This window comes from Notechis scutatus, chromosome 1 (genome assembly GCF_049901735.1).
Source record: "Notechis scutatus isolate UNSWTSFEM ecotype Mainland chromosome 1, rNotScu1.2, whole genome shotgun sequence".
NCBI classification, from domain to species: Eukaryota; Metazoa; Chordata; class Lepidosauria; order Squamata; family Elapidae; genus Notechis; species Notechis scutatus.
In genome coordinates, this window is record NC_142009.1 from 15,483,334 (window position 1) to 15,500,998 (window position 17,665).

General features: G+C 40.8%; 1 protein-coding gene across 2 annotated transcripts in view; it reads right to left on the reverse strand.

Annotated features, from left to right (window-relative positions):
- The window catches only part of GALNT17 (polypeptide N-acetylgalactosaminyltransferase 17), a 339,139-nt gene that overhangs the window by 118,785 nt on the left and 202,689 nt on the right, over positions 1 to 17,665 (reverse strand). For both annotated transcript variants that reach the window (XM_087957552.1, XM_087957547.1), the window contains exon 5: positions 16,442 to 16,639. In XM_087957552.1, coding sequence (XP_087813678.1) covers positions 16,442 to 16,639 — 198 coding nt within the window. The remainder of the gene's footprint in view (positions 1 to 16,441; positions 16,640 to 17,665) is intronic.

Consider the following 17,665-nt stretch of genomic DNA (forward strand, 5'->3'; position numbering starts at 1 on the left):
ACAAACCAGCTGGGTGACTTTGGGCCAATCACTCTCTCTCAGCCCAATTTACCTCACAGTGTTGTTCTGGGGAAAATAGGATGAGGAAGGAACATTAAATATGTTCCCTGCTTAGAGTTTTTTGTTTTTGTTTATAAAAATAATAAAGGTGGGATAACAATAAATAAATAAAAACACAACTGTAATAATTGGTGAGGTGGAAAGATCTTTTAGAAGGTGATCTAACTGAGGTCTATTTATGAAACTGTTTCCTGAATGCTTATCAGTCTGCAAACTGACTTGTATAAGCACCTGTAACTCAAAATAAGATCTGTTTCACATCTAAAGCACAAAGATTATAATGCACCAGACTTCCAAACCACTGCCAGCTGCAATCTGAGTCTCAAATTCCAACTCCAATGGTCCAAATAAGCCTACTCTGGAGCAAGAGAGAAATTTAGCTCCTGCTGGCAATAAGAAGCAGAGGTATCTCACATTCCTGCAACTGTTTTTTAGACAAATCTGAATCTCCCTAAATAATAGAATCCGTAGCCAACCTCCACACGAAAACCCAGGGGATCTGATTTTGAACTGACAAAAAGATGCTTTTTAAAAAATATGGTCAGGGAAAAGGAAAAAAAAAAATAAGCACAGTGACTCGTCCCAAACAGGCTGTGCTTCTCTGTATTCATTACATTATTCCCAGTCATTCTGACTCGTACTGAAGTTCGATCGAGCCTCAGATGGGGCCATGCAACCTTCATTTATAAACTGGTATGGGAGGGGATGCCAGGAAGCTAAGTTATAATTATGCAGCATTGTTCCTGACTGTATCTATGTCCATGGCTAAGAGAGTGGATTCATTGTATTTTCTACATGGGAAAGAGGCTGGAGAGAAGCCAAGAATTAATAGAATAGAATAGAATAGAGTAGAGTAGAGTAGAGTAGAGTAGAGTAGAGTAGAGTAGAGTAGAGTAGAGTAGAGTAGAGTAGAACAGAGTAGAATAGAATAGAGTAGAGTACAGAGTAGAATAGAGTAGGATAGAGTAGAATAGAGTAGAATAGAGTAGAATAGAATAGAGTAGGAGTAGAATAGAGTAGAGCAGAGTAGAGCAGAATTAGAATAGAATAGAATAGAATAGAATAGAATAGAATAGAATAGAATAGAATAGAATAGAATAGAATAGAATAGAATAGAATAGAATAGAGCTCAGAAAACTCAAGTGTTCTTTCATGATTTTTCAACTTCTCTTTAAACCCCTTTAGAAGTGTTTGTTGGAAAGACTGCTTACAAAACATGAACTTTTGAATACAATTGAATACAAATATGTGCACACAGCTGGGATGCAGGACTTTGCTGAAGGACTGATCTTCAAAAACTAAGCTAGTTCTGAGTGATTTATTTTTGGATCAGAGACAAGAGCTCCTAAAACTTGGATGGGAGATCACCTGAAATCTGCACTGAAAATTAAGAAAAGGTGTAGATATAAATATACACCCAAACAAAAACCACAAAGACAAACTGGAAGAAGGAAATGACAAACCACTTCCATATTGTTGTCAAAGATTATATAGACATATCTGTGATTTCAAGGTTCCAACTGGCTCAAAGGAGACTTTTCTTCATATACTGTAGAAATATCAATGTCTATTATTTTTTAGCAGAATAACAGAGTTGGAAGGGTCCTTGAAGGTCTTCTAGTCCAACCCACTGCTCAAGCAGGAAACCTATAACATTTCAGACAACCAGTTGTCCAATCTCTTCTGAAAAAACCTCCAGTGTTGGAACACCCACAACTTCTAGAGGCAAGCCGTTCCACTGATTAATTGTTTTCACTATAAGGAAAATTCTCCTTAGTTTTGGGCTGCATCTCTCCTTGATTAGTTCCCACCCATTGCTTCTTGTCCCGCCCTCAGATGCCTTGGAGAATAGCTTGACTCCCTCTTCTTTGTGGCAGCCCCTGAGATATTGGAACAGTGCTATGATGTCACCCCTAGTCCTTCTTTTCATTATATTAGACATACCCAATTCCTGCAATCCTTCTTCATATGTTTTAGCCTCCAGTCCCTTAATCATCTTTGTTGCTCTTCTCTGCACTCCTTCTAGAGTCTCGACATTTTTTTTTTACATCGTGGCAACCAAAACTGTATGCAGTATTCCAAATGTAGCCTTACCCGGGCATTATAAAATGGTAAATAGATAAACAGATAATCAGAGTTGGAAGGGACTTTGTAGGTCATCTAGTCCAACCCCCGCCCAAGCAGGAGACCCTAAACCATTTCTGACAGATGGGAGTCTAATCTCTTCTTGAAAGTTTCAAGTGATGGCGCTCCCACAACTTCCGAGGGCAACTTCTGTTCCATTGGTTAATTGTTCTTACTGTCAGAAAGTTTCTCCTTATTTCCAGGTTGAATCTCTCCTTGTTCAGTTTCCATCCATTATTTCTTGTCTGGCCTTGATATGGTTTAACAAATAGCTTGACCCCTTCCTCCACATCACGTGATTTTAATTCTATCCCTCTGTTAATGCAGCCTAGGACTGTGTTGGCTGTTTTGGCAAGCTGCAACGAACTTCTGCCTCATATTTAAGTGATTGTCCACTAGGACTTTGATACTAAAGGAAGCATTCTACAGATTATATAAATGGGCTTTCACCAATCTTTATATAGAATAGGGTTCTGCTACAAGTGTTATTACCTGTATTACTTATTACTTAAAGTAAGCCTCAGTTGTAGTTATTATAAGCTATCTCGAGGACAAACATGTCTAAATCTTTGTAATGTAGTTTATATCTCACTTGGATGGGACCAGTATGTAAAGACCAGCGGGAGATGAAATGTTAAACACAACTTTAAGACATGTTTTATGTATATTGTAGCACTACTACCATCATGCCATATCTATTTCCATCTTATTATACAGTGTGAGCTCTCAAAAGATTTCATGAGGAAATTTAAGCTTATTGCATCTCGCAAAATGGAGGAAAAAAATGATAATGTTGCCTTATTTTCCGATAAAAATGCCACAAGTTATTTATCCAACCCTGGTATTATGCATGCATGGGCTTGGCAAAGAAGTAAATCTTTCAAAAAGGGGGACCAGAGAAAAAGGAGAGTGTGCATGAATGGAACAAAAGTAGATTAATTGAATCCTGAGAATGGGGAGTCTCATTTCAAGCCTTATTTACTATGCTAGCATAATAAATTGGGAGGTAATGTTAGCTCATCTGTCAGCATTTGTTTTCTGTAAAAGCTAAGGCCTCGCCAGTCTAAAGGGTATTTGGCTGGCAAACATTTCAAAATCCAGGAAGATTTTGGTGCCTTCTCTGCAAGACACTCGATAAAACTCTGCCCATAATTTGGTGACAAAACCATTTTTAACAGCGCAATTAGTAACACACACACACACTCACACACACAGAGAGAGAGAGAGAGACAGAGACAGAGAAACAGAGACACACACACAGACACACAGAAAAACACACACGCACACGCGTGTGCGCACACCCACATCCACACACACAGATTTCTACTGGAAGAAAACGAGAAAAGGAGAGGGAAAGGGAAGATGGAGAGAGAGAGAGGAGAGGGAAAGGGGAGACAGGGAGGGGAAAGGGGGTATTTGAATTATAGATGGTGAGGCTTAGGTACTCCAGTCAGAAATGGGGAAGAATGTGATTGCTTGGAATAAAAATGGAGGGGAGGGAGGGAGGGAGGGGGGAGGGAAGGAAGGATTTCTAAAGGTTAGAAGGATGGTGGCTTTTTGAATTGCCAACAGAAAGCTGTTCCACAAGAGTAGGGACAGCCAAAGAAAAAGCACACTTCCAAGGTCTCACTAGATAGCAAGATTTTAGTGAGGAGACCTGGTCCTTGCCCAGTCTATCTGATCTAGTGAATCCAATGGATATTCTTAGGGAAAAACAGTCCCACAAATAATCAGGGTCCCATGTCACGTAAGGCTTTAAAGGTGATAGCCGGCATCTTGAATTGCACCTGGAAGAAAACTGCAGATTGCACAACTAGGGTATAACATAGGCAAACTTATTGGCACACAATACAGCTCATGCTGCTGCATTCTGGACCACTTGTAACTTCTGAATAGTCTTCAAGGGCAGCCCCATGTAAAGCACATTGAAACAATCCAGCAATCCACGATCTCCTCATTTTCAGCCTGGTGCCTTAACCATTACAGCAGCAGCCCCCCCAACCTTTCAGATAGCAAGGTCCAGTTCAGTGAAGTTTGATTTTTTTCCACAGACTTGGGGTAGGGGGAACGTAGTTTCGCTCACTGCCTGCACCCTGTGTGTGCACAGATGAGACTTTGCTCACTTGCATGGCCCAGTTCCTGGTGGGCCACGGACTGGTGCTGTCAGCCTTCAAGACTCCTTTCCTTTCTCTTGCTTCTTTCGGCTGCCTTAGTAACGGGGGGAGGGTGAAATAATTGGGCTATGTGGGAATGGGAAATGTGCTGGAGAATGAGCTGTATAACTTGGAGAAAACTTTATTGTTTATGCCTACTTGCTTGCTTACTGCACAACTGTAGCTCTTTATCAAACTAGGCCAAGGTCAACGGCCACATGTCTGCATCACCACCTGAAGATGCCCCACATGACATTATACACATCTTTGATTGGATGGGGCGTTTAAACTATGGTGGGTGGGAATGTTGCCATCACTTTGTATATGTGTTTTTCGTGCGTAAATCCTCAGATCTAGAATCCTTTGATGCCACCACTTGATTTTCAGTAAAAGTTCCTTTTCTCTATAACAATGGAGTCTAAGAGTGTCTTTCTTGGATTTTGAATGGAGCACCATCTGACAGGGGCTTGTCTATGGACCATGGGATGGGGACCCCCTGTACTACAGTCAACTGGCTTTTCGAAGACTATAGGATGAAGTTTCTCAACCTGAGCAACTTAAAGACGTGTGGATTTCAACTCCCAGAATTCCCCAGCCATCTTAGGTGTCAGCCTTGGAAGCCATATTTTACTCGGAAGCTTCGAGGCTGTCACATTTAGTGCCTGGGAATTTGGGAGCGGGGATTTCATAGAGAGGTGGAAGATTAGACTCAACAACATTCTTTTTCAGAAAGTCAAGGACACGTTGCCCTGCACCTGGAGAGGAATGTCTGGAGGAATGTCTCCAGTTGGGACAAAGATTTGATTGGGCCATGTGATAGACTGATGGATGCAGGGGAGGGTTCTTTGATTTTCTTTTGAGAAGGGAAAACCTGGAGCTCTCAGATTCGAGTTTTCTCAGATGTGCCAATATGACAACTCTAATAAAATGGAACTTTGAGGAAGTGTTTGTCTCAGAGCTTATTGGTTTGGAGTTGGTTTGTTGGAACGCCGACATTAACCCGAATGTCTGACATTAGGAACAACTAAGAAGACAGCAAATTCCCAGGTTTTTTTATTGCAAGCTGAACAGTTCTTGGGCAGGGTTCAGAAATGCCTCTAATTAGACTGAGGTTTGCTTCTGCATGAGAAGCCACTCAGAAATGTAACCAGTGTGCTAGCTGTATGTGTGCACTCATATGGGACTTTTACTTAGCATGGCTCGAAATTCCTTCCCTCTTAATTTCCCTCTAGGTTTAGTGGTGCTGCTTGACTTTGGCATGATCGTGAGGCTGCAGAAACACATTTGCTGTCTGCCATCGTTACCAATTTAAGTTCCCCTGGTTTTATAAAGAACCTGACAACAACGGATATCAGTTGTGTTTCAGGATCTCACTTGAAATGTCTGTTTATCATTCTAGAATTCCCCAATGAAATTCTCTGGAGGTCATGGGCTCAAAAACAATTTTTCTTCCAACTTCTAGCCTATGAAATGTATAGAAAGGTGGGGGTGGGGGGTTGGGAGGGTTTAATGGGAAAGGCTATTTTTGTGCTCAGTAAGATAAAAAAAGAAAAAGAAGAAGGATTGGAAATTAAAGCTATATACAAATGGGATCTGGAAGCAGGCAGATTTTCTTAAGAAAACTTGCAAGAAGTAATGCAGGCCATGGCCAGGCATCAAAAATATGACTTGGAGAAAAAAAGAAAGAAAGAAAGAAAGAAAGAAAGAAAGAAAGAAAGAAAGAAAGAAAGAAAGAAAGAAAGAAAGAAAGAAAGAAAGAAAGAAAGAAAGAAAGAAAGAAAGAAGAAAGAAAGAAAGAAAGAAAGAAAGAAAGAAAGAAAGGAGGGAGGGAGGGAGGGAGGGAGAGGAGGGAGGGAGGGAGGGAGGGAGGGAGGGGAGGGGGGGAGGGAGGGAGGAAATGAGGAAGGAAGGGGACTGAAGGAGGGAGGAAGGAAGAAAGGAAGGAAGGAAAATGAGGGAGGGAGGAAGGAGAATGAGGAAGGAATGAGGGAGGGAGGGAGGGAGGAAGGAAGGGAGGGAGGAAGAGAGGAAGTTGAAAGAAGAATGATTTGGCAAAGGGGATGATGTTTCTTTTGAATAACTGAACCTTAATCTCAACATTAACCAAATGTAAAAGAATTAAATAGGGACCCAGTGGCTCAGTAGCTAAGGCGCTGAGCTTGTTGATCAAAAAGGTCAGTAGTTTGACGGTTCAAATCCCTAGCACCACGTAACGGAGTGAGCTCCCATTATTTGTCCCAGCTTCTGCCAACTTAACAGTTCGAAAGCATGTAAAAATGTAAGTAGAAAAATAGGGACCCCTTTGGTGAGAAGGTAACAGCGTTCTGTGCACCTTCGACATTTAGTCATGCCGGCCACATGACCACGGAGACATCTGGCTCTTTTGGCTTTGTAACGGAGATGAGCACCACACCCTAGAGCCGGAAACTACTAGCACGTATGTGCAAGGGGAACCTTTACCTTTTACTTTTAAAGGAATTTAGAGCCGAGCTTGGTTGAGGCATGAAAGCTTCCTTAGGGAGGGAGGGAGGAATGAGCCATTAAGGAAGGACTTGGAAAAGAGTTTACAGATAGACCTCACATTTCAAACTGTCACATAGCAACTGTTTGCAGTTACAACAGACACCCACTCTGAGCTTGGCTGTTTCCTTGCAGACATTTCAAGAAAACAGTCAAGGACTCCATGTTTCAACCCTGAGCAATAAATATTCTCTTGTATCGGTATCTTATAGAACAGTGAATATTGTCCTGTCTTGTGTGTGTCTTTTTTTTTAAACAAAGCATGAAGTTCAACTGAAGGTCTAGTCACTTCTAGCTCCCCATTCTAATACACGCAAGTAGATGGCAATATGATTCACACATTTTTCTTATTTCATCCAGATTCTTCCTCTTTTCTCTTTTTTCTTTTGGCTTTGATATCCGCAAACCCTTCCCAGGCTCAGTTCGAGCAGTCATTCTGAGACTAGTAAAACTCTGGCCAAGCATCTGCTTTCTGAGTTTCGGTATTTGTATGCCAGGACTTGTGTAATATTGATTGCAATCTGGCTTTTCTCCCGTATCCCCTTTACATACATGAATTATGAGCCCTTTTTTTCCAGACGGTTATATGCAGTGGCATAATTCAGGGGGAAAGGATGCTATGATTAGAAAGGAGGATTGTTCCCTTTGGTGTCACTTATCTTATTTTTGCACCTTTCCATCATAAAGCTGGCAACTACCAATGTCTCCATGGACATCTCTCTTGATCTCCAGTAAGGTTCCTTCCCCAACTGGCCATATAAAGGAAATGTTTTAATTTTTAGCTTCATAGTTGTGTTCTGATAGTTTATTGATAGACCTCTTATCTCCCCTAGGAAAGACTAATAGGTGAATATACCTTATCCGGAATCCTGATATTTGTTAAGAATTTAAACAAACACTTAAAGAAATAATACAAGTTGCTAGATAGCAGGTCAGAATGATCTAAAAAAAAAACCAATACAATCTACTATCCAGATTCCTACAGTAAACGTTTCTAGATGAACCCCAGGCAGGGTATTAAGACAAAAGCACTCCCTTCTTCAGCTTCCCCAGTTTAGACTAGTGGTTAAAGCCAAAGACTAGAACCCAGAAGGCTCTGAGTTCTAATCTAGCCTTAGGTATGAAAGCCAGCTGGGTGTCTTTGGGCCAGTCCTTTTCTCTCAGTTCAGCCCACACAAGGAAAGAGCATTCTGTATGTTCTCTTTCCTTGAGTTATTTATAAAATAATAAAAGTGGGATTTAAAAAAAACCAAATAAATAAATAAATCTGGTATTAGCAGACATGGTGTCTCTATTATTGGAGATGATGTATAGTCTGTATGTCTGGTAGCCATCAATGTCTCCATAAATCTGGCCTTGTAAATCTGTCTTAATTCCCTTGTGACACTATTCCATTTGGAGCCATAAACCAAGTAATGAGCTAGCCAAATTTTAGGGTGAAGCTCAACTACTCAGGATTATGAAAATCAGAAACAATGGTGAAGAACTTTTCAAATATTTATTTTTTATTTATTTATTTATTTTGATTTGTCAATTGCTTACAAGATAATAGGTATAAGTATATACATAGTTATGAATACATGAAATGGGTACATATAAGAAAAATAAAAGAAACAATAGGACAGGGACGGTAGACACATTGGTGCGCTTATGCATGCCCCCTACAGACCTCTTACGAAAGGGGTGAGGTCAATAGTAGACAGTCTAAGGTTAAAGTTTTTGGGGTTTGGGGAAGAAACCACAGAGTCAGGTAGAGTATTCCAGACATAGTTTGTTGTTTACAAAATTGTAAAAAGCGTGGGTGGAAATGGTGTGTAGAAAGTTTTCCTCTTGTTTAATGTGATAATTGGTGCATTTAGTCTTTATCTGCTGGCATACATTTTTGTATTGGCTTTTGAAGTTGGCAACGTGACCAGATTTGTTTTTCCACCAGAGTGATCTCTTTTTGGACTGAAGTTTCCTTATTGTTGTGGGTAATCTGTTTTTTTGTTTTTGTTTTGGGAGTTGTTGTTGGTACATATAGTTTGATGACTCTTTTGACTTCAAGTAAAAGTATGTTGTAATGGTCTTCAACAGTATTGCATCCAGTGAATAGAGATTGCCAATCAAGGGATGAGAGATCGTTGTCTATAAGATCATAGTTGCCTTTTTTGAAGTTATAATTGGGGATTACATCATTGTGATGATTTTTGTGTGGGCGTATGTTGAGACAAAAGTCAATCATATTGTGGTCACTGTTGGAAAAGGGTTCTTTAGTTTGTATTCCGTAAATTAAATTCACACTATTGCAGAAGATGAGATCGAGGCAGTTGTTAAGATGTCTTTAAGAAGCCAGTGGCTTAAAAAGGGTAGATAATTTGTCACCCATTGTTTCAGATGTTAGTGGGTTTTGATTGAAAAAAGAGAAAGATTGATTTCAACAACAGAATTGGCATCTTTGAGTGGTTATGGATTCTCTTTTGAAGATTATTAAGCCTCCATTTTGTCAGGCACATAAGTTCAGGTCCACATGTGAAGATCCAGTTAAATTGATTTAAATTGATGAACAAGGAGAGATTTAACCTGGAAATAAGGAGAAACTTTCTGACAGTAAGAACAATTAACGAATGGATTAGCTTGCTCTCAGAAGTTGTGGGAGCATCATCACTTGAGACTTTCAAGAAGAGATTGGACTGCCATTTGTCAGAAATGGTGTAGGGTCTTCTGCTTAGGTGGGGGATTGGACTAGATGACCTACAAGGTCCCTTCCAACTCTGATTACCTGTAATCTGATTTGTGGCTACTCATGCCTATGCACAGGAATATTCTCAAGTAACAGCACCTGATTGAGTTAGATAAGGGTCAACAGAATTCAAGGACAGTTGGACCTATTTCACTTGTGACTATGTAACGATTCTAGGTTTATCACTACTTTGACTCTGCCCCTTGATTCTGCCACTCTTTCCCCTGTCAAATTCACGTCGTCACGGTAGCATCATGTGACGTATCGGGACTTTTTTCCCTTTTGCAAAACTGGGCGTGGCCAGTGCTGACACATCTGGCCTATGGGCTGAGAGCGTGACAGCCCTGCCCTACACATTCAATATCATTAAGCATGGAATGGATGGTCGCCTATCATTTCAACAATGCAAGATCTGGTGATCTTTGAGTTTTCTTCCAACATTGCAAGTCAGCGGATAAGCAAGTTTCATACTGATGGTCTCTAAGTCCTTTGCTTTTTTCCTCTGATCAGAATATGGAAGTTCCTGATTATCCTACTTTCAATCTAGCTATTTTTATCACAGTGATCAAGCAAGCAGTTTTCCAATCCCCACCTCGAGTTCACTTTTTTGCGAAGCCTTAACTGTTTCATTTGATTCTGGGCACTTTGCCCCAGGAGAGGGAGAGGGGGGGGGAGGGAGGGGGGGGCTGTCTGTTCCTTCACTCAAAGAGAGCAGACTGTACGGACAGCAAGCAGATGGAATGTCTTTCAAATATACCAAGTCTGTCTGGGGAATTATTCTTCTATTTTCTACTAGGACGATTTAGACTGTAAACCCAATTCTATGATATTATCTTGTCTCCTTCCAAGCTATGGCTTCATAGATTTTATTTCATCTCCCTTCCTGCACTTTGGTGGTAGTCTACCGGGCTTCTGATCTAGTTCCAGTGACTTTTTGGAGGTCACTACAGGTCAAGTTGGACATCTTTGCAACCATTTCTCTCCCACAAGGCAATGATCAATAACCTCTTTTCTACATTTGTGTATTATTCCTCCGCTGTGGCATTTATTTGCACAGGTGGAAAGGAAGATATTTTAGGTGGAAATTAGAGGACGGGAAAATGATGGTCTACTTAGAAATGAGGTGCCTGATATCAATCTTTAGGAGCAGAAGTAGAATGTTACTTAAAAGTAGTCTCCTTCAAGTAAAGATGTAATGTTGTAAAAAAAGATGTTGAGACTTTAAAACCAAGGGTCTTCAAACTTGGCAAGTTTAAGACTTCTGGACTTCAACTCCCAGCATTCCTGAGCTAACATGACTGGAGGAGGAATTCTGGGAGTTGAAGTCTACAAGGCTTAAAGCTGTTAAGTTTAAAGACCCCTGATCTAGAAAAAGTACAGAGAAGAGCAACAAAGATGATTAAAGGACTGGAGGTTAAACCTATAAAGAACAGTTGCTGAAATTGGGTATGTCCAGTTTGATGAAAAGAAAGGACTAGGAGTGACATGATTGCAGTGTTCCAATATGTCAGGGGCTGCCCCAAAGAAGAAGCAGTCAAGCTATTCTCCAAAGCACCTGAAGGCAGGATAAGAAGCAATGGATGGAAACTAATCATGGTCAATGCCTGGAACGCCCTACTGGACTCCATTGTTACAGCCTCAACCCCTCACAGCTTCAACCTCAAACTGTCTGCCATGGACCTCACCCCATTCTTAAGAGGTCCTTAAAGGGGGCATGCATAAGTGCACCAGGGTGCTTACTGTCCCTGTCTCACTGTCTCTATTTATCTGTATTTACTTCCTTTGTTCCTGTTTATGTTCATACTTATATTTGTTATCTTGTACATGTTCGACAAAAAAAAGAAAATAAAAATAAATAAAATGCATTAGCAATATTGGCACAGTGGTTAGAATGCAGTACTGCAGGTGATTTCTGCTCGTCAGTGACTGCCAGCAATTTGGCAGTTCAAATCTCACCATGCTCAAGGTTGACTCAGCCATCCATCCTTCCTGAGGTGGGTAAAAATGAGGACCCAGATTGTTGGGAGCAATAGGCTGAGTCTGTAAACCGCTTAGAGAGGGCTGTAAAAGCACTGTGAAGCAGTATATAACTCTAAGTGCTAAGTGCTATTGAAGGGGTCAAGCTACTTTCCAAAGCTCCTATAGGCCAGACAAGGAATAATGGATGGAAACTGAACAAGGAGAGATTTAACCTGGAAATAAGGAGAAACTTTCTGACAGTGAGAACAAACAACCAATGGAACAGAAGTTGCCCTCGGAAGTTGTGGGAGTGCTATCACTTGAGACTTTCAAGGAGAGATTGGACTGCCATTTGTCAGAAATGGTGTAGGGTCTCCCGCTTGGGCGGGGGTGGTTGGACTAGATGACCTAGAAGGTCCCTTCCAACTCTGATTATCTGTTATCTGTTAAATCTGCTATTCTGTTATTCTGTTAAATTATGCTCAGCTTCTGATGGCTTTATGGACAACCTTTCAAGGTCAACCAGACAAGGAAACCAAAGTTATGAATGTTAATGCTACTTTTATTATAAAGTTTCAGTAATAGAACCTTGCAAGTCTGAATGCACGTCTTTCCTCCCTCCCTCCCTTTATCTCCAAGAGAACTAGGGAAGGTCAAGCTTGAGACATTTTCTCAAATTAAATTTCTGCCTCAGACTCAAATTTTTTTCCTCAATCCATTGTCTTGGTTGCAGCTCTTCCTTCAGTTCCTTAAAGTATTCTTTCTGCACATTACCCCTCTGCGGTTTTATTAGTAACAGCACAGAGTGGTTTGCCAACTCATTTTTCTGGCATAAAATTGTTCCCAACTCTCTATTTAAAAAAAAAAATCTGATAAAAACGGGAATATATATATATATATATATATATATATATATATATATATATATATATATATATATATATATAAAGCGAAATTCCACTCACGCATCGTCACAAAATCTCCAGAACCGTAAAGCCTACAAACTTGAAATTTGGCACGTATGTTCCTCTTGGCTTCTAGGTGCCCACTAAGGAAGGATTTTTCAAAATGACCATCAGAGCATTAGTATTTCATATATTATTATTAATATGCTCTGATGCTAAGGAGTTCTACTCCCCCTCCTCACCTGAAAAGAAATCTGTTCCAAATGCAAAACACAAACAGAGGAGAGGAGTTTCAGTTTTAGTTTCACAGCACCAAGCAACTTTAGTACAGAACAGTTGAGCTAAGCCATGCCCAAGCACCTTGCTGCCTCCTTCTTGCTCACACAGCAAATACTGTTTCAGTTTCCAAACAGCTCTCAACTCTCTCACACATTGACAGGACACTAGCTAGATGAATACTGATGGAAGCTGGTAGTGAGATTTTTTTTTCCTCCCCTAAGGAGGAACTAAGCCCGGCCACATAGTTTCATAGCGAAGCACAGGTATCCAGCTAGTTATGACATAAAGGACCAGAGAAAAACAACAACCACAAAATAAAGGTAAGGTAAAAACCAATCAACAACAATTAACATAATAAAGTTATGGACAATTGGGCCCAAATACCAAAACAAAGAGCCATGTGAAAAGATGGCAGTAGGCACAAGATATACATTGGCTACATATTGTTCCCACAAGAAAGACATTGTCAGAGACAAAGGATTGGGACCATTCATTAAGTCACAGTACAAAATATTTTTTCAAACCTATACACAGGAATCTAGTCAACCTTAATTGAATACTAAATTGGTGCCAGATAAGAGTCAATGGAATTCAAGAAGGGTTGGACTTGGATTGTTTGTGGGAATGTAAGGACTCTAAGCTGATGACATGTTTAACTCCAGCCCCAAACTCTGCCTGCTCTTCTACAAACATCCACATTTAAGTATCCACAATGCCTCTTGAGGAATTCAAAAGTTTGTCTGAAGAGAAAACTGGAAGAGTTATAGAAATACTTGATAATTTGCTCTACTTATGGTTTGTTCTCCGCAGCAGTCAATTGCCAGTCCCCACCCACCCAATTTTCTAACTCTTAAAACATATAAATAAAAGAATAAGAATACAATAGGAATGAGAAAGAGCAGTATGGTGGCCTAAAGGTGCAGCTCTCACCTAACAATCAGAAGGCTGTGATTTCGATCATAGGTAGTGGTAGATATTTCTCTCTCTGGGCAGAAAGAGAAAATATCTGCTGTGAACTCCATTTGGTATCAGGAAGAGCATCCTGCCAGTAAATGCTCAGCTTCATTCAGTCAACCCAATTTCACCCCGATGCAAGGGATAACAGGGTTGTTAAGAGAAAACAAAAACGCAAAATATAGGCAACACTTTTGGACTGCTGGGTATCTTGAGAATTTTGAGAGAAATCCATGAACACCACCACACATCGCCTGCAATGGTGAGTGTAAGGAGGCATGAAGCATCATTTCTTAAAATACAATGTGGTGACTTGGTTTTCTACCATCATTTCTAGACTTCTGTGATGCTTCCTTGATTCCCTGTTTTGTTTGGTCTGTTATCTGGGAAAAGTGGGAATACTTCCCACCATCATTTATTATAATTCCCACCATCATTTATTATAATTCCCACCATCATTTATTATATTTATATATATTTTATATATATACATATTCTTACGTTTTCGCGGGTACTTACATGTATGGTATTCAGCTTTGTTTGGGTATTTTCCCATGTCATTATAGTTGTCCTTTTAAAGTTGTACAACGTTTCGGCAGAATCTCATCTGCCATCATCAGTTGTTTTACAACTGTAAAAGTCTGACTCATAGACGAACACAATACAGAAGCCTGATGATGGCAGATGAGATTCTGCTGAAATGTTGCTACAACTTTAAAAGCACAACTATAGTGACGTGGGAAAATACCCGAACAAAGCTGAATACCATACATGCATACATACATACATACATACATACATACATACATACATACAGTTGTTTTCTGAGGTTTTTGCGGGTATTTGTATGTGGATCTTTGGTTATTTGGGTTTTCTCCCACGTAAAATTGGAAGTATTTTGGCGACGTTTCGACGAAATCTCATTCGTCATCTTCAGGCTTGTGTCTTCAGCTTTGTGCTTCTCGGAGTAATGTGAGCTTGCAGCTGTTTTTTCTTTTAACTGCCAGTGGGAGTGCGACTTGACTGGGTGGGGGCTTGGCTGTGTTCTGATTGGCTGGGGGTGTGTTCTTATTGGTTGGGGGTTGGCTGTGAACTGATTGGTTGGGGGGTTGGCTGTGTTCTGATTGGCTGGGGGTGTGTTCTGTTCAGATGGGGGCTTGGCTGTGTTCAGGTTAGTCTTAGTTGTCGGGGGATTTGAGCTGGTGAGCTGTGATCCTGTTGTTTGGCTTCGCGTTCATGGTCGTGCCACATCTTCATGGTGGGCATCAGTTCGCTTCATGTATGGGTCGGAGGGGTTTGAAGCGGGTAGTGATGCAGCTGCTGTATGGCTTCTGGTCCATGGTCGTGTCTCATCATCTGTGTGGGTGTGAATCTGCTTTCTACGTGGACTTTAAAAATACCAGAACTATTGCCAAAACTCAACACTTCAACAACAGAATAATCAGAGAAGCCATAGAGATAGAAAAACACCCACACAGCATGAATAAACAAGATGATACCTCCCACCTACCAGCCATTTGGAAACCCGCCCTCATTAACAAACGAGTACCTAACATGAAGAATGACACCAGACCCACACCCATGAAGGCCACACAAAATGCTACCACCACACTTCCACGTAGAAAGCAGATTCACACCCACACAGATGTACAAACAGACTCCCCCTGATACCTCCAGCTCAAACACACCCCAACCAGGCACCCAGATGAAACCTAGCTTCCTAATAAATGATAGCCGTCCATTTACTCGGAACCAAGCTGCACTAAAAGCCTCCAATACAGGAAACACAATGTTGCCAGCCAATCAAGACAAAAAACAACAACTACAAAACAGACAGAAGATATTAGAAACATCAATCAAGCAGAACACAGCAAACTCCAAGACCAATAAACACAGACCAAGACTCCCAACCAATCATTATGAAGAAAAAACCATTCTGGCACAGCGTAGGCTAGCACCAAATTTAAAACAGAAACAGCTGTGAAAGTCTGACTCACAGACGAACACAATACAGATGCCTGATGATGGCAGATGAGATTCTGCCGAAATGTTGCTACAACTTTAAAAGCACAACTATAATGACGTGGGAAAATACCCGAACAAAGCTGAATGCCATACATGTAAGTACCTGCGAAAACTTAAGAAAACACACACACACACACACACACACACATATATATATATATGTGTGTGTGTGTGTGTGTGTGTGTGTGTGTTATGTAGGGTCTCAAGAAGCATTCTTGTAATTAATTTCTTTTTCTTTTTATGTTGGAGAAAAATCAATCAGACAAAAAAGTGGGAGAATATTGTAGAGTTAAAAGTGATCCAATTAGCTTCTAAGGTAAGATTTGGTTGTATAAAGTTAAAATCAGCATAAGGAGAAGAGGAGGAGGAGGAAGTTTTGATGATTAGTAGGGACATGAAGACTATTTAGAACCAAAGTAAATATCTACCACACCATGCTGCTCATCCCTTTTATAAGGAAAGCCATCCAATAAACACAATAAGAACAATCAAGAAAATAATAACTGGTGTCTGTTCTCGATATTTTTGTTTGTTTGTTTGTTTCCAGTCAACACTCCAAAATTCTGCTCACTCAGAGCTTGGTTCAGAAGGAAAAGCTTTTAATATGATAAATTGGCCAAGTTCTAATACTAGCATCAGGTTAAGATGTTGATTTATGTGACATTATATTCCACTCTGAAAAATCCCCCCTAAAAAAGGAAAATGGTTGAATACCTAATAACTTGCATTTCAAAACTAACCTGATAGGTAAGGAAGGGTCTCCTGCATCCCACCAATCCTTTGGCGGACTAATATACATGCACCACAGCTCCCAGCTGTATCCGTGGGCTGAATTTTCATAGCGCTGCACCTCAAAGGTGTCCTGCTTAATATTGTCAATTGACGGAAGGATGACCCTTTTGCGGTTCTCCTGGATTCTTGAAAGAACTGGCTCTGCCCTAGAAGAGAAAAAGCAAACCATTAGTTTAGAAAGATGCTGGGCAATTACATTCCAAGAAGCACACAACTGATTAGATTGGTTTTTGATATCTTGCGGTTGCTTTTGGCATAATTCCTAGAGATGAAGTGGTGGGCAGAGGAATGCTCCCTTCATATAGCTTGAATGAAGGATGAAGATATGGTCCATGCCAGGTGTCAGCAACCCATGGCTCTGGAGCCACATGCAGCTCCTTGGGCCCTCTGCTGTGGCTCCCTGTTGGGTGATCCTACTACTGGCTAGCTCCGCCCCTCACCCTCCCCTCCCAGTCATTCCTCGCCTGGCCTGAGAAGGTAAAACACAAAAAACAAAAATGATAAGGAGGGAGAGAGAGAGAAAAAAAAACCCATTTCCCACAAAAAACACCAGGAGCCACAAAACCTGGGTAGGCGTGTGTGTGTGCGGGGGTGTCATGTGACTGGGTGGGAGTGATGTTGAGTTGGCCACGCCCGCCCAGGTTTTGAGGCTCCCAGTGTTTTCTTTTTTGTGGGAAACTGGTCCAAATGGCTCTTTGAGTGTTTAAGGTTGCAGAACCCTGGTCTATGCAATCTTTTTTTTTATAAGGAATCAAAATTCTAGCCCACCTACCTACCTAAGAGCATACATTCTATGCTAATATGGTTTGTCACACAGGTAGCCAGATGTTGAAACTGGATTTGGCATTTTTAATCCACCTACCGAGTTCCCAAGGATTTGAGATAGGGAGCTGATGTTGTTAAAGGTACATCACAGATATAAGCTGTTCTAAGTAAAGCTGCCTTCTGCAATTGACTGATGGTGATTTGTCAATGTCAATGGTGTTCAAGTGGTAACAGATAATAGATAATCAGAGTTGGAAGGGATCTTGTAGGTCATCTAGTCCAACCCCTCACCCAAGCGGGAGACCCTACACCATTTCTGACAAATGGCAGTCCAATATCTTTTTGAAAGTCTCAAGTGATGGCGCTCCCACAACTTCCGAGGGCAAGCTGTTCCATGGGTTGATTGT